Genomic DNA, 25,239 nt, shown 5'->3' with positions numbered 1-25,239 from the left:
TTTTTAAATTTTATTTTCTTTAAAGGTGCTTTAAAATTTTGATTTTTTAGTGTATATTTTTGTTTATATTTTTGCTTATATTTTTGCTTATATTTTTGGTTTTACATTTCCAGCATATTTTTTCTGTTTATTTTTCCAGCATATTTTTTCTGTTTAATATTTTAGATTTAATTTGCTTTTCCTGAAAAATATTTTTTACTGTGTTAAATGAAGTTTTATATATGTGGCAAGTTGCAAAAACCTACATGAACAACCACATGCACAAGTAAGTTTATATTGCATCTACTTTATTTATTTATTTTTTTTAAATACTTATATCTTTGCCTTTTTATGAATATAATAATATATAATTTTAAATATACCTCTATAACGTAAATATAAGTGTAATCCTGAGCATTATTATTGCATAAAATGAATGTTATGCTAAAAGCCCTTTCAAATATAACTCAGTACAGGTTATTTTTAATTCTGGTTTCGCAATACAACTATATGTTCAATCTTGTAGAGAAGCATTCAAATGCACAAGTTGCTTTTTGTGACATATATATATATATATATATATGTGTGTATATGTAAGGTCGATAAAAAATATAAATTATGGAGAGCATGTAACATTACTGTTAAGTATAGAATATAATAATAGGTGTTATAAAAACTACATATTGTAGTTAATTTGGCAATTCCTTTTCTCTTTTTCTTTTTAAGGTATAAAAACACCCTTCAACGAATGAAGGAACACTATTGAGTGCACTTTTTACACATCATCGTATTTGGTTCATCTAATTTATAAATGTGTATTTTTCTTTAATTTTAATAATAGTTACATATAAAAAAAAAAATTAAAATAAATGTTTTCTATAACTAATTTGAATTAAAAAAAAAAGAAAAAAAAATCCATTTAATGCGTATAACGATGCATTATATATCTTCATATAAAAAATAACATCATATGAATCAAAAATAAGATAACAATGTTGTGCATATGTTATAAAAAAAGTCGAATTTTAAACTTCTTGCGCAGTACATATATTTATATATATATATATATATAGATAGATATAGATTTGCAGATATTTACCTATTACAAACATACGTTAAAATATAGCAGTAAGAAAAAAAGGGACAATCCTACATTAACTGAGGTAATGAAGCATAAAAAGATTCCTGTTTTGATGCTACGCTTTATCTTCTGTTCATGTAAATAATCTAGTAAAACAATAATACTTATGAAAGAATAAATTTGATATACAAGTATAAAATATGGCACATATTTTCTTTCTACTAAAGATGTATATGGTTCTAAATCCACATTCAAATTTTTGACAGTAACCATTTTATTATATTATTAATTATAAATAATTTATGGTACACAGTTTTTTTTTTTTTTTTTTTTTTTTTTTCTGTTTTTCTTCTTTTTTTTCCTTCTGCTTCTTCTCTTGATGAGTTTCACAGGATACGTTGTTTTTTCTATGTCTTTTAAAAAAAGATGACCCTAACAGTTTTTTTTTTTTTATTTATTATTATAATGCTTATTATTATTATTATAATGCTTATTATTATTATTATAATGCTTATTATTATTATTATAATGCTTATTATTATTATTATAATGCTTATTATTATTATTATTATAATGCTTATTATTATTATTATAATGCTTATTATAATTATGTCTGTTTTATTATTATGTCTGTTTTATTATTGTGACTGTTTTATTATTATTATTACTATTATTGTAATTCTTAGTATAACCTCAATTAATATATAGGTCTAAAATATTTTAAATTCAGGATATACTATTACTTCAATCGACATAAGAAAAAGCGCATTATTGCTAAATTTTGGTTGCTAATTAAACTATTTTTTATCCTTTTGGCTTGATGTAAATTAAAAAATGCATACTAGTTATACTCTTTTTTTATAAACGTACATACATATATATATATATGTGTAGGTATGCATATATATGATTATCTTTCTATAAGGACTAATAAAATCTATGAAAAAATATTGGCATTCATAACCATTAATGTTTTTAGAGAAATATATTTATGAACAACTTTGCTACCAGAAATATAAACTATAATAAACGTTCCACTTTCATATATTTGAATTTTAATTTATATACACTACGATAATATATATTATGATTCTTTTTTAAAATAACTGCGGTATAATTAGTACTATATTTTTCGTTCTATTTTACTTTACATATTTAGGTGTTTTACTTTTCCTTCTTTTTATGAATACAAATAATGCCGTACATTACACATTTCCAAAATATAGAAAATTCATAAAAAAAAATGTACATATATGTATATATGTGGGTATTTATGCAGAAGTACGTGTATAAATACATTAAAGTGATACTAACAAATCGTAATTTTTTAATTATTAACTATTTATTTTTTACCGTATTAGATTATTTCCTTTTCCTATTTATACGTTTTTGTTTTGCTTTGAATTGTTGTGTTATATAATTTTTTTTTTTTTTTTTTTTTTTAAGCTCGTATTGTTTTTTTTTATTACCCCAATTTTGCTTTATTAATATTTCACATTACAGACCAGAGGGGGCTACGCTGTTGGACAATAAAAAAATCAAAATAAACAGAACAAAGTACGTAAAACAAAATAAATGAAACAAAACAGATAAAACAAAATAAACGACTGAAAGGAAAAAAGAGGAAAATTCCAAACGGTTCGAAAAGAATTGCCCCTTTAAATTCAATTTATTTCATTTATATATATATATATATATACAGATATATTTATACATATAGATATATATACATATATATATGCATATATTTGTGTTTTTATTAAATTATTAAAGGATTTGCAAATGTTATAAGTATACAACAAAATGTTCGTTTCAATTCCACTTTAAATTTCGAATATTTTATTAAATTGAAGCTTTAAAAAATAGCTGTAAAAAAAAAAAAAAAAAAAAAAAAATAGTACCATTTAGCACTTACAATTGTACCATCGCTGCACAATAAGGAAAAATAAATTAGATATCTTTTACGATTTTACGTATTTACATTTTGCGTATTTGCTTTATTATTTTTTTTTTTTTGCCTCGCTTTTTTTTTTTTTTTTTCTTTATGGACAATTTTTAATAAGTTAAAAGAAAAAACGCTACATGGTATATATGCTAATGTTAACTTACTAATGTGGTAATGGCATCTTCGCGATTACCCTGAATGATGCGCGCACAGTGTATATATTAACGTTCTAGCGCTTGAAAGAATGGAAAGTAAGAAGAGACGTATTCCTAATGATGATGATCGTGAGGAAGAGGATAAAAGGAATAATATGAACGACAAGAAAAAGAAAAAGAAATCAAATATTGATAGCTATGGCAGAAAGGTTTGGGATAAAGAATATTATCAAAAAAAAGTAGAAGAAAAAGATGAAAATGAAGAAGACGAATTAATACTTAAACTGTTACCAGATTTAAAAAAGGCTAAAGGGGTTTTACCACCTCCCCCTTCAGAAAGAAAATTATTAGAAGAAAGAAAAGAACAATTATCCTTAGAAAAAAATCTAGGAAAAATTCAAATTGTTCATCAAAAAAGTACGAAAGAACAACAGGGTGGCTATTATTGTAAAATATGTGATTGTGTCCTTAAGGACTCACAAACATATTTAGATCATATTAATGGAAAAAATCACAACAGAATGTTAGGATATAGTATGAAAGTAAAAAGGGTTAATTTAGATGATGTTAAAAAGAGATTAAGTATTCTTAAGGATAAAAAAAATAATAAATCACATGAAAAAATAGAAATGGATTTTTATGAAGAAGCGAAGAAAAGTCTAAAAGATCTACAAGAGATTGAAGAGAAAAAAATACAGAAAAGGAAGGAAAAAAAGCTGCTCAAAAAGTTGGAGAAGCAAAAAAAAAAAGAGCATCAATTACATGTGCAAAATGAACAACTGACAGAACAAACACAGCATACGGAGGAAGATGCTACAATTATGAAATTTAAGGAGCTCGGGTTACCTACCTCTTTTGTGTGAATAAATATCACCACTATCACTGTATATGTATTCTTCTGTACGTCGTGTGATGGACTTGCACCAAAAAATATTATCACGGGGAAGTACTCTTTTTGTTATATACCTTATTTAATTTTATTTACCATTTTATAAATAGAAGGTGCATATAGAAATTACTACCTTTATGTTTAATTCGGTAGTTTTATTTAAAAAAAATATATATTTCCTTGTAATCGAACATTTACGTAGAATTTGCCTCCTTTTAATGTCATACTTTGGGAAAATTTATTTTGAGTTATGTTAATTTGCTTCCTATCATTTTGTTTCCTTTTTTTTCGGCTTTTTTGTAAATTTGGATAAACTTATCACCAAATGGTTTCTTATTTTTAAATAGTTAAATCAAACTACAATGTTGTCTGTAAACAAATACATCTTTATATGTAGCATCTTACCAAAAAAAAAAATAAAATAAAATACACCAAAAAGGATAGGAAGCAAAGAATGTACTCAAATAATGGGAAGCAAATAACATAAGCAAAAAATGTATGAAAAAAATGTACTCAAATAATGGGAAGCAAATAACGTAAGCAAAAAATGTACTCAAAAAATGTACGCAAAAAACGCACCCATGTTCAGATACGACACATACTTAAAATGTCAAGTTTAACCGCATTCTCATGAAAATAAGAAAAAAAATAAAAATTGCAATTATTCTTTTTACGGCCTTTTGATAAATAAACTTACGTTAACAAACTGTCATTCCATGTGAAAAAATAAATTAGAGTGCTTTTCAAACGAGTAAGAAACGTGCCAAAATTGTTATAAATGAATTATTCAAATTAAGTTAAACATTTCAAAAGGGTTTCAAGTTGTCCTTCTCCTGATCTCATCTGTATAACTTCTTATGTCGGCACTTCAAAACTGGGTAGCCATTCTAAGGTAAAAAAAGAGGTTACCCGGGTGCACAGTTATTCCGACAATCAGTTAAGCCGATGCGCAGTTGAGCCGCTTAAAGAAATGCTTCCCCCGGATTCAGTACACGTGCTTCAAAATGATGAGTATTAGTAAAACAAATATTAAGGAGGTAAGGAAGGATATACACTTGGCAGCTATTTTTTCGTTTTCTCGCTTTTCTAAAATTTTCAATTTATTTAATCCTTTTTCACTTTTACTTAACGAAATGTCCATGTTGTAATCTATTTGGTCTAGTAGGGACCCTTGATCAACTAACATCACAGATAATTCTTTAAAGATATGATGCAAATCAACAACAGTATCAGCAATTTTTTTTAAATCATTATTTCTTTTAGTAATGTTTGTTGAGTTGACGACTTGATTTTCTTGTTCATATAAGAGTTGTTCTTGTGTACTACAACTTTCATATGTTTCTAATTGATCATATTCATTTGTTAACTTTTTAAACTCCTTTATATAACTCTTTTGTATCTTATGAAATGCTTGAGATACCGATTGAAGTTGTGATATTAAACTACTCTTTGCATTTTTTTTTAATTTTTCAATTATATTCGTTTTATCATCTGTTTCATCATTTGATACTATACTACTATGTATTTTTTTTTCACAATTCTTTATTAAAAATGTTATATCAGTAGATATATGACTAATATTACTAACTAACTTTTCATCATTATTTAAAACATTGAGCAATTTATTTTTTTGCAATTTTTGCAATTCTATTAATTTCATTCTTATATTATTTATGTCTTCTGAACATTCCTCTACTGCTTCAATCCAATTTGGAGGTAACAAACTTTGCTCTTGCATTTCAATATCATTATTCTCACATTGAAGTAAATTTTCCTTACCTGACTCTTCATCTTCTAACTGTTCATATGCTGATAACTTAAATCGATTTTTTTTTCTTTTTATTTCTTTTCTATAGTCAAAGTAAGTGTTCGTTATGTTTCTGCATATGATCTCCATCGCTCGTTCACTTGGTCTTATATGCCGCTTTGGTGCTTTAAAGCTTTGCTTTTTTTGTAATATCTATTGTATAAGTCTGTTACACGTGCATGTAATATATATTCGCTGTGTATTTACTTCTTCCCTTTTTAAACCTATATCGCTTTCCTCTATTAGGAAGTTACTGCCTATTTTTTTTTTTTTTTTTTTTTTTTTGTTTCTAAGAGGGGAATAATAATAAGTAAAAGTGATATGCGCTTCCAAACTTTTTTATGTATTTCTTACAAAATTTTTACACACACATTTCTTTGTGTATGTGTATATTATATATGCATACAATAATTAATTTCCCCTTACTCTTCTAAAGAAATGCATTCATTTTTTCTTTCGTTCTTTTGTTTTATAAGTTGTTTCATCTTTCATTCATACCTGTTTCATTTCTGATTCATATATGTTTCATCTGCCATTCATATATGTTTCATCTGCCATTCATATATGTTTCATCTGTCATTCATATGTGTTTTATCTCCCATTCATATTCGTTTCATCCATTCATATTTATTTTATATGTTGTTTCATCTTTTTTTTTTTTCTTTTTATTTGTAAAATATTAATTTTACCGATGATGGCAAAAATGTGTTTGCACAGTATATCACATAAAGCAGCACTGCTTATATCTTACATAATTTATTTGTTATACATATATATATATACATATATGTATAATTTTATGTATGCTGCATATATACTTTTTTATTCATGGTGAACGTTACATATATGTCATTATTCAAACAATTTGGATAAATTTTTTTTTTTTGTTTATTTTCCTTTCCCTTAAAAGTCGGTTACTAGCTCAAAATTGCGCATACATTTTTTCTTCTCTTCTTTATTTTTACTTATTTTATTTTTTCGTTTTTGTTTTTGTTTTTGTTTTTGTTTTTGTTTAAATTTTTATCTTTCCCATTCATGGGCAAAACTTTGCTTAAAACTTTTTTAAACATGTTATTAAAAGGTATCTAATGGACCAATCATTATTTACTCTAATATTCGTAATTATTAAAGCCGTTATACTGTAATGGAAAAATAGGCTAGGAAACGCAGTTTAATGCACACGGGGAAGTTTACAAATGGATTTACTGAATAAGGTGTATTGCTATTACTACATAAAACAACTGCTGTCAAAATGTTTATTTACAATTCTTACTGTGTTATAATTTATATGTTTTACTACTCTATAATTTTTTTTTTTTTTTTTTTTTTTTTTTATTCCAGTGCTTTGTCACATGAACAAAACTTTTGCAAAGGTAAACCGAAATGCTTAAATCTTTTGTCCAATTTGTTCATATATAATTGTATGGGCAGATACTTATATATACTCCTACTTACTATAATGCGTACACATATATATATATATATATATATATATATATATATATACATACATATACACTTATGTGTATATATACATGTGAGTGCATGCTATTTGAATTCGCATTGTTCGTTCTATGTACATGTAAATTGTTGTGCGCATCTGTCCTTTTGACTACAGTCATGTGGTAGAAGAATGTTTATTTGTCCTAGCCAAAAAATACATATATATACTTATAAACAAACTGTTCAAACATAATTGTCTTTTTTGTTAAAAATGATATATTTTTCAGGTAATTTTTTTTTTTTTAAACATAACATGAACATTAAAATGATTAATGTTTGTTAGGGATTTTAATCAGTGCAAATGTTTTTCACCCCATAACTTTTTATTTTACGTAGTTCAATAGTTCAAGCGTTCATAGAAATTTTATTATTATTATTTTTTTTTTTTTTTTATTTGGATTTAGTGTTAACGTTTTATTCAAATAATATAAAAAAAGAAAAAGAAATAAAAAAGGCGTATTATTAAAGCCTCGACATACACAGCTATTCTTAATACATGTATAATATGTATGCACATGTGCAAACGTAATGACGAAGTAAATTATATTTTTATTTAAATAGTATTTCCTGCCTTAGTAAAAACTTTTTGTCATCCTTAAAAATGTAGGGAAATTAAAGCAAAAGGCATAAGGAAGATGTAAAAATGAATTTAAAAAAAAAAAAAAAAAAAAAAAATACGAATTTTATTGTAATATAAAGTTTGCAATGAATTGTAGTATAGTTCATATAAATGAACTGCTACATTAAAGAATAATACCACGTTAAACCAAAAGGCGTACCTATAAGAATAAATATTACTAATTGTTAGGGCCTCATTAATTTTATTTTTTTTAACACAATATTTTTACTTTAATAAAAAATAAAATCATACAGTTGTCGCGTATAAGAGTTTTTTTTTTTTTTTCATATAAACTTCTATAGCATTCAACTAAAGCTAAATCAACTGATAAAGGCTGAATAAAACATATGTTCTTTTGAAATAAAATAAAATAACGAAGAGAGAAGCTTAATCAGGCATAACAACGCAAAACTAAGCAAAGTGAAGCAAATCGAAACACAAATAAGCAAATCGAAGCAAAAATAAGTATATTTGAGCAAAACAAAGTGACGATGAACTCACCAGCAGATGATAATATTGATGATAAACAAAGAGCAGCTGTACTACTAAATTTTACATCTATACCCATATACTACACATAATTAATGGCATATTACATTATGATTTATGGTTATGTAATTATATAAATGATAGTATGTGTTCCCTTTTTTTTTTTTCTTTTGAAAAGAGGTGAAACTTCATTTGTACGCAACCCATTGTTGCGTGCATTTCCACGTAATACAACATTTATGCAATTTGCAATTGTTTACTTATTTTCTTTTACCCATTTTTATTTATATTAGGTTTTGTTAAGTTTACAAGAAATGATTCAAAAGCAAAAAGAAAATGTCAAGGTGATGAATATTTGTTTTAATAAGTGCGTGCCAAAAATCGGAAACAACTTAAGCTCAAATGAACAGAAATGCATTTGGGATTGTGCAAACAGCTATTTTTATGCTAATGCCTTTCTAAACGAGTTAGTACAAAAAAAAAAAAAAAAAAAAAAAAAATTTCGCTTATCACAGTATTTTTACAACATAACCAGAATTTGTGTTTCGACTATATACCTTTGTGCATTCCCTTTTTTCAAAATTGTCTGTACTCACGCGTATATGTATATAAATATATATATATATTCACGCATGTATATATATATGTACGCACTTATGTGAACATATACTAAATAAAATTTCCTCTTTTTCTCCTTTAGGCGATTGCAACAAATGACGAAGCTTTTAAAATCAAATAGCGATTTCATGAATTTATGAACACCATTAGATTTTTTTTTTTTTTTCTAAATTGTTTTCACGTTATTCGTATTTTATTTGTTCTAAAAAAAAAAAATAAAAAATTAAATAAAAAAAAAAAAAAAGACTAACTACATTTGCACATTTGTTATAATTAATTTTTAATTCGCATAATAATATCCCTTTTCATTAAAAACTGTATTAGAAGACTTTACATTATTTAACTGTTTAATTAAAATTTTAAATCTTATATTTTTTTTTTTTTTTTTTTAAATGAAATATTTTACACCTATGGACATTTTAAATTATTATTCCTACTCCTTCGAATTAAAAGGAATCTAGCAGTACCAATTTTAAATGAACGGATGAAGTATATTATGTTAAAGTATTGCTCATATATATAAAGAATCGCAGTTAACAGCAAGAAAAAAAAAAAAAAATAAAGTACAAATGAACGAAAATTATTATAATTATCAAGCGAATATGATTTTTATTAAAAGAACTTTTACGTAAAAATATGGGAAAACAAAAAGTATTCCCATGGCATAAGTATGCATACATATAAACACAAATATACACTTAGATAAATATACGCGCGTATAAATATACACTTAGATAAATATACACTTACATAAATATACTCGTGTATAAATATACACATACATAAATATACACATACATAAATATACACATACATAAATATACATATACATAAATATACACATACATAAATATACATATACATGAACATACACATATAAATAACCATCCTTATGCACCCCGGTATACACTTAAATTTACATATATATACATAGTTGTGAGCTCCTTTTCAATTTTATTTTTTTGTCATAATAAATGTACAATTACATTTAACACTTTTACACAATTAGATAAAAATATTTTAATAATATTTTTTTTTAAGTTACAAAACTTTATTTTTAGTAATATAAATTAAGCTAATTAAAAGAGGACATAATTATAGTTTTACAAAAAATAAATATTACATAAAAAAGATCTACATGTGCATTAATAGTACGTTGACAATAAGCTATTTCCTTATAAAAAAAAAATAGATCAGCATTATTTATTCATTTATATAAATATTCATATATACATATATTATATAAGTATTTATATATATATTTATATTTATATGTACATATATATATTATATGTATATATATTAAATGTATGCATACATGTATTATGCATATTTGCATAATGATTAAAAATGCAATGTACGTTTCTTCGCCTTTTCGATATGATTTAATATTAGGCTTATTCATTTCTTACATGCACGCTTTAAATGTAATATTTTTCAGCCTATATATATGTATATATGTATGTATATACAAAATATGTATAAATGAATATTTATATTTGTACATGTATATATTATACATATTTATGGCAAATTCCTAAAAAATTATATAGCTTCCTCCTCCCATTATATTACATTGCATGAGATTAACATTACATTTTATTATATTATAATATATTAATTTTTTTTTTTTTCTTTTTTTTTTTTGGAAGCAATTTCATTTCTTTTACGTTTTGATATGGCTTTACACATTTTATGAAAAATAATATTGTTAATTTATTAATCTTTAGAATACTGAAATTACTCTTTATAAACTTATAAAAGATCAAATTTAAAAAAAAGAAAAAAAGAAAAATTTATTATTATATTTATAACGTGCTTCCCATTAATACAATAAAATGAATGAGCATTATGATGTAATAAACAGTTAAAAAGAAAAATATGTTCAAAAAGGAAACATTATGTATATACATACATACAAACATACATACAAACATACATACAAACATACATACAAACATACATACAAACATACATACAAACATACGTACAAACATACGTACAAACATACGTACAAACATACGTACAAACATACGTACAAACATACATAAAAACATACATATATATATATACGTACATAATAAATGAGCTTGTATGTGCATAACATGGCAAGGAGCTTACTCAGTGCTACTCCTTTTTAAAAAACATTTCGTTCGCATCATCTTAACACATAAGATTATTCTGTTCTTTTGTTTTATAAATACCCTACACTGGCGCGTACATACATACTTATGTGTAATTTGTCGACTCTCATCTTTTCTCGTATTTAATTTCCTCCTTTCCATATATTCAGGTAATTATTTTGGGAACGGGACTTAAAGAATGTATCTTAAGTGGACTTTTATCCCATTATGGTTAAATACTTATAAAAATTAACAACATAAAAAATGATGAAATAAATGTATCATTAAAATTGTGTTGTCTCTCTTACTTTGTAATTACCAGAACTGTAAAGGCAGTTCATTATGCATACACACCCATACATACATATACACACATATATATATTCGTTTGTATCTGCGTGTACTCATCAGGAAAAAAAATATTAGTGTTAGATAGAAACCCATACTATGGAGGAGAAACAGCTTCACTGAACTTAACTAATTTGTACAATACCTTCAAGCCAAGTAAATATATGTAGTGATATATATATATATATATATATATAGATGCGCACGCATACATACGTACGTACATACATATAAAAGAACGGCACGCGTGCTTCAATTAAAAGGTTCAGCTGCAATAGCTGCAATATTCGTTGAAACATTAACTGTTCAGGAAAATGCATTGTCGCGTATTAACTTTTACATGATGTGTTAATAATTTTTTCTTATTTTTTTTTATTTTTATTTTTATTTAATTTTTTTTTTTTTTTTTCCCACCGGGTAGATGACAAAATTCCCACAAAATATGGTGAGAATAGACACTGGAATGTGGACTTAATACCCAAGTTTATTCTAGTTGGTGGAAATTTGGTAAAAATATTAAAAAAGACGAGAGTAACAAATTATTTAGAATGGCTAGTTGTGGAAGGCTCTTACGTTTATCAGCATCAAAAAAAGGGTTTATTATATTCAGAAAAGTTTATACATAAAGTTCCAGCAACAGATATGGAAGCATTAGTTTCCCCATTATTATCCTTAATGGAAAAAAATAGATGTAAAAATTTTTATCAGTATGTAAGTGAATGGGATGCAAATAATCGAAATACATGGGATAACTTAGACCCATACAGATTAACAATGATGGATATATATAAGTATTTTAATTTGTGCCAATTAACTATTGATTTTTTGGGCCATGCTGTAGCATTATATTTAAATGATGATTATTTAAATGAACCTGCATATATTACGTTAGAAAGAATAAAATTATATATGCAGTCAATTTCAGCGTTTGGAAAATCGCCATTTATATATCCTTTATATGGTTTGGGTGGTATACCGGAAGGCTTTTCAAGAATGTGTGCAATAAATGGTGGAACTTTTATGCTTAATAAAAATGTAGTTGATTTTGTATTTAATGAGAAAAAAGAAGTATGTGGAATAAAATCAAGTGATGGGGAAGTTGCTTATTGTGATAAAGTAGTATGTGATCCTAGTTATGTAATGCATTTAAATAATAAAATAAAAAAAATTGGTCAGGTAATAAGGTGTATATGTATTTTAAGTAATCCAATACCAGAAACTAATCAAACAAATAGTTGTCAAATTATAATTCCACAAAATCAATTAAATAGAAAAAGTGATATATATATTAATCTAGTATCTTTTCAACATGGTGTTACACTTAAAGGTAAATATATTGCAATTGTATCAGCAACTGTTGAAACACCTGATCCATTAAAAGAAATAGAAAAACCATTAGAATTACTAGGTCCTATTGAAGAAAAATTTGTTAAAATATCTGATTTATATGTATCTACAAGTAACAAACCATCTGATAATATTTTTGTTACGTCGTCATATGATGCTACTTCTCATTTTGAAACAGCCACAAATGATCTTTTGCAAATATGGGAAAATTTATGGGGGCAGAAATTAAATTTTGATGACCTTAACACAAAGGCAGATACTGAAGCGTGAGATGTTGCTAAGTCCATCACATTGGGATAAGTTCACTGAGCTTGTTAAATAAGAAATAGTATGACCAATATAACTAGCATGACCATTGTGATTGTGTTAATTATAAAATAATCGTAAATTATCATAAAATGTAAACTTTTTTTTTTCCCTATTTTTTTCCAAAAAGTGTACCGCATGCATTTATATGTAAACCCTTGTGATTGTTTTATGTGCAACACGCTAATTTGAATATTTCTAAATGACAGAACTACTACGTATTATTAAATGAATTGGGGAGTAATTAAAAATCCAGACACATGTAGTGCCACATTTAAAATTGTATATTTTTTAGAGAGTATTCGTTTAACATTTAGCAATATTACTATCATACTCTTTTCTTTTTCTTTTTTTTTTTTTTTTTTTTTTGTTATAAAAATTTATGAGTACAAGCATTTTGCACAAAATACATAATATTACGTAACAAAACTAGCGTACGAAATTTTCTCAGTTTGCCCAAAATATTATATGATGCAGTTTTTTGGTTTATCATTTTTTAACTTACCAAATGAAGTGTGCACAATAATGGGCATGCATGAGTAAATATATATACATATGCGTATATACATAGTTCCTTTTCATTTGCAGAATTTTTAAAAATAAGAATAACTGTTAATTTAAAAGTTTTATATGCATATCAAAAATTGAAGCATGCATATATATAGGCAATTTATAAACAATATATCTTAAAAAAGGGTTAACAAGTATAAGAATGTATATTTAAAAAAAAAAAAAAAAAAAAAAAAAAACAGGAAAATACGCTTGTTGTAATATCATTTTTCAATACGTACAATATTTTGAACATTTGAACTTTTTATATATTCTATATTTCCATTTGCTTTATACTCATAAAGGATTTCTTCAAGAAAATTTTTCTATAGTGTCTCAAACTTCACATTATTTTTCGTATAGTTTTTTTTTTTTTTTTTTTTTTTTTTTTTTTTCTTATCTAAAATTGATTGTTCATTCTGTTCTGTTTCTGCTGACTCGCGTTAATCATAGGGTTGTGAACTTTCATGTTACTAATATTAATACCCAATGACTTGATCATACGTACTGTATCTGGTTCAACATATATTACATTTACATCAATTTGAGATTTTTCTGGTACAAAATCTAAACGTCTTTCTCTTTCTTCTTCTTGTAGTTTTAAACTAATACCTCTAACCGGACCCTTTTGTATTCTTTTCATTAAGTGAGTAACAAATCCAGCTACTTTATTCTTCATTCTTTTGGATGGAATTATTGCAACTTCTTCTGTTATCTTTTTATTAATTTGAAAATCAAGGGTTAATTTCGCATAATACTTTTCCACAATCTGCCTTGCGGCTCTTTTGATAGTTTTTGTTCGTACTCTTCCCTGGACAAGAAAAATGGAAATATATATATACAGGAAAGCATGGAGTACATATATACTGTAAATACATTTATGTATATATATACACATGGATAAATGGATGCACGAACACACTAATGCAAAACATCATTTCACGAACAATTAAGGAATGGATTTTTATTTAAAAATTTAACATGCAAAAATTAAATCCTTCCTCCTCCAATGTTTCATTTATAATCTCTTTCCCTTATTTTTCTTATGCTTTTTTAATAAATAATAAATAAAAAAGCATACATCATTACACATACATATTCGGCTTTTTAATCTAATATATTTTTTTGTCATATATATCATTATCTTACCATTGTGTCAAGAATAAATTAAGTTGGTTTATTAAAACTTATGCTGTATTTTATAATTAAGTTTTATTTCAAAAGGGGAAATTTCATCTATTTTTATATCACCTTTCAGTTATGCTTTCACTTTCTGCTTTCCGTTTTCTGTATATTTATATTATTTTCTTTTTTTTTTTTTTTCTTTTTTTTTATTTTATTTTAGCTTTCTTATGGGATAACTTCACATTTATTTGAAAATTTATTCGACATAATTAAAGCAGAATTTTTTATTCTTTTAAAAAATATTCTTATTAGTAATTTTTTCTTTTAGCAACAGAAAAAAAAAAAAAAAAATATATATATATATATATAACAATCCCATCTGAAGCAATGCTTGCTTTATCATTTAGCACAAACATTGTGTATGAAGCTCATGACAATTATTGTTTTTATGCGTATTGTATAATAAGTATTGTATACATTATACATTTTTAATTATTGCAATTGCACAAGCAAATAAAGGTACAATTTGGCTTAACATTTATTTTTTTTCTATTTTTTATTAAGTGCAAATATGGTTCGCAAATTTTTAAACCCCTTTGAAATACTTTTTTTTCATATACATATATATGTGCCTATTATTTTAAGCATACACTTTGAAGTTGTTAATCATGTCATTCTGCTGTAGTAAACATGTAATATATATAATATTAACATACATACACTACTTATTATTTTATTTACAAAATTAATTCAATTTACATGTAAAGATTTTCTTCTTAAAAAAATTTATTAAAAAATATAATTTTAGCGGTAAGAACATTCGACGGTGAAATTCTTCATTTTGAGGTAAAAAAAAAAAAAAAAAAAAAAAAAAAAATATTTTCACAAATGTTAAGGCAATAAATTTAAAGCTTCTGTTGAATGGTCAAATTTAAAATGCTGAAAGAACAATGATGGTAACAATAGTAATCATAGTAATACTAGTCATAATAGTAGTTCTAATAGAACTAATAGCAGTAGTAATAATATTATAAAAAAATATTTTTATATATACAAATGTGAAGAAGAAAAGTTTTCTAATGTTTGTGATAATGTGAAGTATATATAATTGTTAAATTTTGAAGGAATAATATTATTGCTTGTGCATAAAATTATTCATGTAAATGACCTTGATGGGTAAAACTTTTTTCGTTTCTTATATCGAAAAAAAGTAAACGGGAAATATGCACAGGTATGTATTCGTAGATAAAAACGTGTGGTATATATATGCACATATGTATATGTATGTACGTATGTTTATATGTATGTATGTATGTATGTATGTATGTATGTATGTATGTATGTATGTATGTATGTATGTATGTATGTATGTATGTATGTATGTATGTATGTATGTATGTATGTATGTATGTATGTATGTATGTATGTATGTATGTATGTATGTATGTATGTATGTATGTATGTATGTATGTATGTATGTATGTATGTATGTATGTATGTATGTATGTATGTATGTATGTATGTATGTATGTATGTATGTATGTATGTATGTATGTATGTATGTATGTATGTATGTATGTATGTATGTATGTATGTATGTATGTATGTATGTATGTATGTATGTATGTATGTATGTATGTATGTATGTATGTATGTATGTATGTATGTATGTATGTATGTATGTATGTATGTATGTATGTATGTATGTATGTATGTATGTATGTATGTATGTATGTATGTATGTATGTATGTATGTATGTATGTATGTATGTATGTATGTATGTATGTATGTATGTATGTATGTATGTATGTATGTATGTATGTATACATGTATTTCACAAACGGATGGCAGTGCATTTATGAATCGCACCCTTTTTCATATCCTAATCTCCAACATATTCAATTTTACATTTCCACACGTCATTGTTGAAATCGTCATTCCTTTCGAGGTACCTATAGCACTGCATATAAAAAAAAGATGCATCACAAATGTGTATATGTGCATGTATATGTATAATATATATATGTATACATATGGCACATACACTTGCATACATACATACGTACGTACACATACATATGCATGTATTACATCCCTCTGTCGAGTAGGCTTTCCACAAATATGTGCTTCTCATAGGGTGCGTTTTATTTATACCTGAGATTCATCGTAGTACGATCCGTTGTACGCATAAAGTTGTGACAAGAAAATTAACAAAAATTTTGACTTGGCTTTCAATTTTGTTAACTCATTTTTGAGATTATTAATAATTGATATTTGAAAAATATCTTTCGTATATTCTTTGTTTTTATCTTTATCTTTTTCTTTATCTTTTTCTTTATCTTTTTCTTTATCTTTTTCTTTATCTTTATCTTTTTCTTTATCTTTATCTTTTTCTTTATCTTTTTCTTTATCTTTATCTTTATCTTTTTCCTTATCTTTATCTTTATCTTTTTCCTTATCTTTATCTTTTCTTTTTTTTTTTCTATACAAATCAATATATTTAAAAACGATATGAATAAAATAATTAAATAGTGCTTCATTATCAGAAAACTGTTTCGCATAATGTAAGCAAAACATAATTTCCCGTTCAAGCATATCTATTTTATTCATATATTTTAATTTATAAAATATAAAATGTCTGTATACCCACACAGAATTGTTATATATATCACATTTTAAAAAATAGTTGATATAATTAAATTCATGTAATAATATATTATATTTTTCACAGAGGTATTCATTTTTTAAAATGGAAAATTTATCAATTAACCATGTCTTATGAGCCCATGAATTATAATTTTTTGTATCAATAAATATATCACAATTATTATATAAAATTTCTTCATATAAAAACTCATTTATATTTATTTCTTCATTTGGTTCTAGTGCATTTTTAAAAAACGTACTATTCTCTATTATGTTTTGTAAATCATCATATAAATTAACGTCTTCTCTTTTTATTTCAAACTCGCTATGTTCACAGTTACTTATAAACCCGTCATCACTTGAGGCATCTTCAAATGGAGTAGCAGTTGATGATATATTGCTTTCCTCCTCATCGTTGCTTATAAATTTGGAGTCGTCATCAAAATAGGTGTTACTTGTAACATCCATGTGACCCCATTCCCCCGTCTCAGCGGTTCCCGTTTTTATCATTTCATCCTCTTTTTCCTTATTTCTCTGACTCGTTACACTATTATCCTCTCCCTTCTGTTTCACTCGTACTTTTTTCATGTTGAGTTTATATATATATTCTACAAGCCACCTTCTATGGAACCAGCTTTGAAAACTTTTAATATTATCACTTATGATAAATTTTGTAAATTTTAAATCATTTATAAAATTTAAGTTTAACTTTTTTAAGCATTTCCTTCTATAAATCCATGCACTGTAGTAAGAGGAATTGATTTTTATTACAAAGGTTGATACTATGTACCCCTCGAACGAGTAGACTTTATCCTCTATTAATGAACCTAACAAAGAGTAGAGTAAAATTTCATTGTCTGTATAATACGTGTTCAGTAAATTGATTTTCCCTTTATCTTTTATATGCTCTTCTTCTTCCTCTTCCTCAGCTTCATCCCCATCTACTGATTCCAACTTACACTTACTTTGCTCCCTTTCCAAGTCAGTCACATCAATAATAAATTTTTTCTTCGATATTAAATTAAATAGAGGATTGTTCAGGACGTGAAAATTTAACCCATCTAAGGTTTCAGGGTAGTTAAGATTAAACTCTCTAGCATACACATTCAGATTTTGCCTATCCATTTGTTCTCATTACACTTTTTTTTTTTTTTTTTTTTTTTTCAACAACGGTTAGTTCCCCCCTTGGGAGTTCGAGCGCACGTTTACATTCGTATCTACACGTATATCTGCATATGAACATACTCATGTACTTATATATGCTTGTATGGGAAATACGGAGCATACATACATATATATATACATATATATATACATATACATATATATATACATATATATATACATATATATATACATATATATAAATATATATATGCCCTTTTTTTGCTCTTCAAAAACATGTTGGCGCAGTGGCTTCACCCTCAAAGTTTACCTTATTATACAGCAGTATAATTACCCACTCTTGCATAATTTTTTGAAATAAGAAAAATAGGTACTAGGTTAAAATAAATATGCACGATAAGAAAATAAAACATACATATATATATATATATATATAAGATAAATAAACCAATAACATGAGAATTATGGTGAATGTTGTACAAGCGCGAAGTATCGAAGTTATAAGCTGAAAATGCAGCTAGTGCATGAAAATAATTGCTTTTTTATGATAAAAAAAAAAAAAAAAAAAAAAAAAAAATTGGCATCACTGCGTTCTGCATTAAATGAACATGAGTAACTAAAAAATGTATGCATATGATAAAAATTTTAATTCTTAATTGTTATTAATTTTTACGGCTTCATTTTTTCCGCTTCATTTTTTCCGCTTCATTTTTTCCGCTTAACTTTTTCCGCTTAACTTTTTCCGCTTCATTTTTTCCGCTTCACTTTTTCCGCTTCATTTTTTCCGCTTCATTTTTTCCGCTTCATTTTTTCCGCTTCACTTTTTCCGCTTCACTTTTTCCGCTTCATTTTTTCCTCTTCATTTTTTCCGCCCAATTTTTGCTGCTTCATTTTTAATCTCTACTTCTTTACATATGTGTGGAAAAAATGGGAATGCAGTTTCATGAGTACGGATTTGGGTACATCTTGTTCAACAATCCCTTATTGTCGGGCCATATTTTTTTTTCGTCGGCGTGTTGTATAAAATGTTTTCTATACGTTTTATGCTTTTCTTTTTTTATTTTCTTTTTTGTTAATTTATGAATATAAGAATATCTTCTTCTCAAGTATAACGGATCAATAAATCTATTTCTTATGGAAAAGGTTTTTCTTAAACATTCATTTTCATTAATTAAATTATAAAAATGACTTTTGGACTCTTCCTGTTGTTCAATATCTTTTTTAGTTTTTTCAGTTTTTTCATCTAAACCAATATTTACATTACAGTCTAGGTAATAAATTTTATCAGTGATATCATTTTGAGAGGTCAACAAATTATCAAGTCCTCTTTGTTCTTTACAAATGATTTTTTTGAACGGCATAATATTTCTAGTTTTTGTAAAAATTATTTTTTTATAATTACCCTTATTCTTCATTATTTGTGTTTCTATATGCACATTTTTAAGAAACTGCTTTTTTTGGTCCTCTTTAAGTGGTATTTTATGATTTTCCCTTTCGTCTAACGCATTTGAAATATTTTCCTTACAATTCTCATAAATGGAAAGACCTTTATTTAAACCATCTGAATTACGTAAGTGATTATCATATGTATTGAAGTGGAACCATCTAAACTTTCCATATTCTATATTTAAATCTTTTAAATCATCATATGATAAATTATTCGTATCTTTTTCAAAAGGAAATATAGTTAAATATAAGGAATAGAAATCCCTCAAACTTTGATTTTCAAAATACAGTTCCTTAGATAACTTTGATAAAAAATTATCAACCACCTCCTTATTTTCAATAATTATGTTAATAGCTTTTTGTAAATCTATTAAACTGTCATCAATCTCTTTTTTTTTAAAACGAACCGTTTGCATTCTTAAATATTCTTTTAAATTAAAATCTAAATGTAAATATTTAGAAGGGAAATAATAATTTTGCATACTTTTTCCAATAAGTGGTTTTACCCAATTATTCTCACCTGGTAGTTTTTCAATATAGCCGAAAATTTTTTTTTTACATGATTCAATTCCTTTCAAATTCCAGCTTCTAATATCCGTTATATTATTTTTTATTTGACTCAATAACACCTTAGGCTTACTCATTTAAAACAAAACGAGTAAGAAAACAAAAAAAAAAAAAAAAAAAGAAGAGTATTTTACCAAGAACAAAAGGGTAATTCTTGAATGGGTGAGTAATAGTAATACCTTAAAATATTGAATGCAAATGGTCTCAATCAGTGTTTTTCTTTTTTTTGAATGATCATTGTGACACACATTTATATATGCATATAAATATACATACATATATATACGTGTAACTGTTTACATTGTATACATTTTATATTCCTTCGCATTTAGCACGAGAATACTTAAAATTTAGCGGAGCAAAAATGGGAAAAAAAAGAAAAATGAAAAATGAAAAATTAAAAAAGAATATAGAAAAAAAGGGAAAAGGAGAAGGGGAAAATGTAAAAGAAAATAGAAAAAAAAGAAAAAAAGAAAGATTATTCAATGGGCAGCTTCTTAAAACTCATAAGTTATCCGTCAATTGCAATTCACAACAGCTTAAAATATAATGCACGCATTAAAAAAAAAAAAAAAAAAAATTATTTACTCGAACAGATAAAATTAAAAGCTTATCAACTTCAACACTATTTTTTTATTTTACATTTAGCATTATGTTACAGCTCTGGTGCTATGCCATTTTCATGAACTTGTATGAATATGTATGTGATACGTACGTATAAACTTAATATTTCCAGTTATCACCTTTTCACTGCACATTTATTTTAGTTTTATTTTGAGTTACATTTTATTCATACGATTTATCCGTTAATAATTCTCTTTGCATTTTTTACACTTTTTCAACAAAAATTAAGTCGATATGCACTAATTCTTTTTTGCGTATGTAGTGTACTGTTACGACAGCTATTTTTCATTTTTTTTTTTTCCTTTTTTCTCGAATTATAAAAAATCTATGGCACTGACTTCTTGCCCTCACTTTGCAATAAAATTGGTAGCCTTCTTTTTTTTCTTTTTTTCCACATGCAAACATTCGTTACTAATTTTTCAATTTTCCATTTTCACGTGCTTTTCTTTACATTTATATCCTTTAGCTTTTTCTCATAAATACTTACACTGTCTTTTATTTTTTTTTTTATTTTCCTTTCGGCAAACAATAAATTATTAAATTCGTTGTTATACGTGTGTAAACAGAAGTTAATACCCCTTCTAACCCTTTGTACATCTTCTTCCTTTATTTTGTTGTTATTTATATATCTTGTTAACTCTTTCTTTATTTCATCCAAATTAATATCAACATTTTCTATTTCTTTTCTTAGTAGTATATTCTTATTTTTAATATTTTCAAAATATCCATCAAAATTTATATCTTGTTCTTCTGACAATATTTTAAATAATTTTTCTACTTCCTTTATTTTTTCCTTCGAATTCTGAGAAAAAACTTTTAAATTTTTTATGTATGCCTCGCTCTCATTATATATAAGTTCTAAGTTCTTATATATAACAAAATCCTTTGAGTAAAATTTTAAGTCCTTGTTAAAGCTTTCCCTAAAAGGTGCGCAACGCGTAATAATGTGTATGTATTCATGTGCATATATACATATCTACATATGTACACTTACATATATACATATATACACACATATACAAATATATACACACATATATACATATATATACCCATATATACATATATACACACATATACAAATATATACACACATATATACATATATATACCATATACACATATATACACACATATACAAATATATACACACATATATACATATATATACCCATATACACATATATACACACATATATACATATATACACACATATATACATATATACACACATATATACATATATATATGTACATGTATGCGCATTTATGTTTCCCTTGTGGACCCAGTTCAACCCAGTTATCCTCTTTTACTCTTATAGGTACCTTTTTACTTCCAGGTAGTTAATACTTTCTGCCATATTCCCGTTTTCGCTGCTGTGGAAGTTCAAGTCATTTTTAATATCCTTATCATTCAATTCTAGCTCATGTAAATTTTTTTTTAATAACTTTATTCTTTTAATATTTTCTTTAATTTGGTCAATATAATATTTTTTATAACTCTGGAGAACATTCATATGAATTTCATTAATATTTTTAATGTGATCATTATACATATTTCTTAAATAAATTATTTCATTCCTTTCCATAATATTATAATTCTCTATCATTTCTTCCATTTCATCCTTCTTGTCATGTTCATAATCTTCTATATATTTTATGAATAGTTCCTCTATGTTTTTTATTTTCTGCAATGGTTTAATTAGGTAGTGTATACACATATATACATATACCGTAATTTTGTTATCTTACTATTTTTTATCATTTTTTTTTTTTTTTTTTTTTTTGAATATATTTACTGTTTAATAAAAAACAACAAAATATAAACACAGTGACGCATAGTACATTAGAATTGCAATTAAATGGAACTATCCAATTTAAGGAAAACAAACAAAAATAAAATATAATAAAATACAATACATTATAATAATATAAAAATACATATTTTTGCACCCTTTTTATTTCATAACTTGCACACACACACAGGAAAAAAAAAGAAATTAAAAATATTCTCAATACACATATGCACACATATACATTACTCTTGGGTAGGTTTACCCTATTGCACAAATACGTTGACTTGTATTAACACATTTTGTTAGAATGTATTCATATATACATATTAGTAGGCAAAAATTTATAATATTTTTACCAAACTGAAGGCGGCATTCAATTCACTTATTTCATCAAAATTTGTATTTTTTACTTTATCTAAATTAATTCTCTCTTCTTCTATGTTATTCAGTATATTATTCATAGTCTCTTCATGTTTCTGATCAATTAATATTTTAAGATCTTCTTTTTCTTTCTCTAACTTTTTCAATTCTTCTGTATTTTGAAAATTATAAAAAACCGATTTGTTTTTTATAATTTGTGTTTCCTCCTTTGCTGCTTCATCATATTTTTCACAACCTTCGTTAATTAAATCGATTTTACTTTTTACTTCATTGTATTCTTTTTTAAAACATTCATACTCTCTACTTTTTTCGTCCTTTAAAAATAAAAAAAGCAACATGCACTGTTCAGAATTTTATTCCAAATATATTCTTGCATATTCATACGTTTTTCGTTTTTCATTTTTCCTTATTCATTCTGCCTTTTTTTATTTTTTTTTTTTTTTCATCTTTTTGTTTTTCTGCTAACTAGTCTTTTTTCTAACAGGTTCTTCTTTTGAACTGTTCTAATTAATTCTTCTTTTTTGATTTTAATTAAATTTTCTATTTCCTCATTTGATAACTTCTTTAATTTACTATCTTTATCTTTGACGACTTTTTTTTTTTTATTTTTTAACTTATTTTTATTCATTAATTAAAAATTTTATTTTTAAACTAAATTTTTATTATGCGGTTTATTTAATTTACAAGATTTTCTTTATTTGTTACTGCATCTTATAGTGCTTGTTGTTGTTAGCTACTATACTGTATATTATTGCTTAAATGCTAATTGACCTACAGCTGTTTATTTCCACTTGTCCTATTACGATTTAAATTTATTTACTATTACTCATATCTTTCATTCAATACAATAAACGTTTATTATTAATGTGTTCACTCAAAAAAGGACATTCATAGTAAAAGTAATTCGTAAATATATATTACGATTTTCTTTTTTCATCTTTGTAGTTATATTATATATATACTATATGCATAAATATATATATGTTAATTTTATTTTTATAAATTCCCTGTTGAAAATAGGATAATATATTATTGCCAAACGCATATAAAATATTTTAGCACAGAATGCATTTTAAAACTATAAATTATTAGGCGCACACAAAATATGTCTAACTGGAAAAAATAAAAAAATAATAAAATAAAAAAGAATATAAAAAAGGTAAAAAAAAAAAGTATAAAAAAATAAATTATAAAAAATGTAAAAGAAATGTATAACAAAATGGGAATAAAAGTAGAAAAAAATGTAAAAAAATTATAAAAAAATGAAAAAAAAAGAAATTTTTTTTTTTTTAAATCGTTAGAAAATTACTGGTGTTAGTTTAAATTTTTGTAGTTTTTAATATTCGTATATGTATAAAAATATAATCCATAATATTTAAGATTTTAGTGATTTATAAAAATTTATTTATTGACAAATTTTTTTAATGAAATTTCCTTAAATTAATGTGCTCTAAATTTAGAAATACACAAAAATAAATACTAAGAATACGTGCCATAAAATCGGTACACGTATGAGTGTTTTTGTACATAGATGTTTATACGTAAATGTTTTGTACGTATTTTTTTACATATATTTTTACATGTGTTTGCATGTATATTTGTATGTATATATAATATATACATGCTATACATTATTATATATGCTCATTACTTCGTACATGTATAAATTGATTCTGGGTAAACCTTATTTTTTTCATTTATATATATATTGTTATAGAAGAATAAACAGTAAAAAAAAATTAATATATTAAAATACAGTTGCAAATATTA

At 25.0% G+C, this 25,239-nt stretch overlaps 9 protein-coding genes across 9 annotated transcripts; 3 read left to right on the top strand and 6 right to left on the bottom strand.

Annotated features, from left to right (window-relative positions):
• Positions 1-1,081: 1,081 nt before the first annotated feature.
• PmUG01_14076400 (conserved Plasmodium protein, unknown function) lies at positions 1,082-1,333 on the bottom strand (the record flags this gene model as incomplete). Its single annotated transcript, XM_029008360.1, has 1 exon — positions 1,082-1,333. One exon carries the CDS (start codon positions 1,331-1,333, stop codon positions 1,082-1,084), a length of 252 nt encoding a protein of 83 aa, XP_028864657.1.
• A 1,916-nt stretch (positions 1,334-3,249) lies between these two features.
• Positions 3,250-4,023, top strand: PmUG01_14076300 (zinc finger protein, putative; the record flags this gene model as incomplete). Its single annotated transcript, XM_029008359.1, has 1 exon — positions 3,250-4,023. The coding sequence occupies one exon, from the start codon at positions 3,250-3,252 to the stop codon at positions 4,021-4,023; it is 774 nt and encodes a 257-aa protein (XP_028864656.1).
• A 1,011-nt stretch (positions 4,024-5,034) lies between these two features.
• On the bottom strand, positions 5,035-5,946 carry PmUG01_14076200 (syntaxin, Qa-SNARE family, putative; the record flags this gene model as incomplete). The annotated part of the gene is made up of 1 exon (XM_029008358.1): positions 5,035-5,946. One exon carries the CDS (start codon positions 5,944-5,946, stop codon positions 5,035-5,037), a length of 912 nt encoding a protein of 303 aa, XP_028864655.1.
• A 2,523-nt stretch (positions 5,947-8,469) lies between these two features.
• TIM13 (mitochondrial import inner membrane translocase subunit TIM13, putative) lies at positions 8,470-9,225 on the top strand (the record flags this gene model as incomplete). Its single annotated transcript, XM_029008357.1, has 3 exons — positions 8,470-8,517; positions 8,761-8,933; positions 9,168-9,225. 3 exons carry the CDS (start codon positions 8,470-8,472, stop codon positions 9,223-9,225), a joined length of 279 nt encoding a protein of 92 aa, XP_028864654.1.
• Positions 9,226-10,923: 1,698 nt separating this feature from the next.
• PmUG01_14076000 (rab specific GDP dissociation inhibitor, putative) lies at positions 10,924-13,173 on the top strand (the record flags this gene model as incomplete). The annotated part of the gene is made up of 4 exons (XM_029008356.1): positions 10,924-10,941; positions 11,379-11,439; positions 11,620-11,712; positions 11,978-13,173. The coding sequence occupies 4 exons, from the start codon at positions 10,924-10,926 to the stop codon at positions 13,171-13,173; spliced, it is 1,368 nt and encodes a 455-aa protein (XP_028864653.1).
• Positions 13,174-14,158: 985 nt separating this feature from the next.
• On the bottom strand, positions 14,159-14,910 carry PmUG01_14075900 (40S ribosomal protein S17, putative; the record flags this gene model as incomplete). The annotated part of the gene is made up of 2 exons (XM_029008353.1): positions 14,159-14,569; positions 14,908-14,910. The coding sequence occupies 2 exons, from the start codon at positions 14,908-14,910 to the stop codon at positions 14,159-14,161; spliced, it is 414 nt and encodes a 137-aa protein (XP_028864652.1).
• A 1,856-nt stretch (positions 14,911-16,766) lies between these two features.
• Positions 16,767-18,655, bottom strand: PmUG01_14075800 (protein farnesyltransferase subunit alpha, putative; the record flags this gene model as incomplete). The annotated part of the gene is made up of 2 exons (XM_029008352.1): positions 16,767-16,844; positions 17,039-18,655. 2 exons carry the CDS (start codon positions 18,653-18,655, stop codon positions 16,767-16,769), a joined length of 1,695 nt encoding a protein of 564 aa, XP_028864651.1.
• Positions 18,656-19,596: 941 nt separating this feature from the next.
• On the bottom strand, positions 19,597-20,745 carry PmUG01_14075700 (conserved Plasmodium protein, unknown function; the record flags this gene model as incomplete). Its single annotated transcript, XM_029008351.1, has 1 exon — positions 19,597-20,745. One exon carries the CDS (start codon positions 20,743-20,745, stop codon positions 19,597-19,599), a length of 1,149 nt encoding a protein of 382 aa, XP_028864650.1.
• A 980-nt stretch (positions 20,746-21,725) lies between these two features.
• PmUG01_14075600 (GAS8-like protein, putative) lies at positions 21,726-24,097 on the bottom strand (the record flags this gene model as incomplete). Its single annotated transcript, XM_029008350.1, has 4 exons — positions 21,726-22,212; positions 22,619-22,980; positions 23,445-23,783; positions 23,936-24,097. The coding sequence occupies 4 exons, from the start codon at positions 24,095-24,097 to the stop codon at positions 21,726-21,728; spliced, it is 1,350 nt and encodes a 449-aa protein (XP_028864649.1).
• Positions 24,098-25,239: the final 1,142 nt, after the last annotated feature.

This window comes from Plasmodium malariae (assembly GCF_900090045.1).
Source record: "Plasmodium malariae genome assembly, chromosome: 14".
NCBI classification, from domain to species: Eukaryota; Apicomplexa; class Aconoidasida; order Haemosporida; family Plasmodiidae; genus Plasmodium; species Plasmodium malariae.
This window is presented reverse-complemented; position numbering and strand designations above follow the sequence as displayed.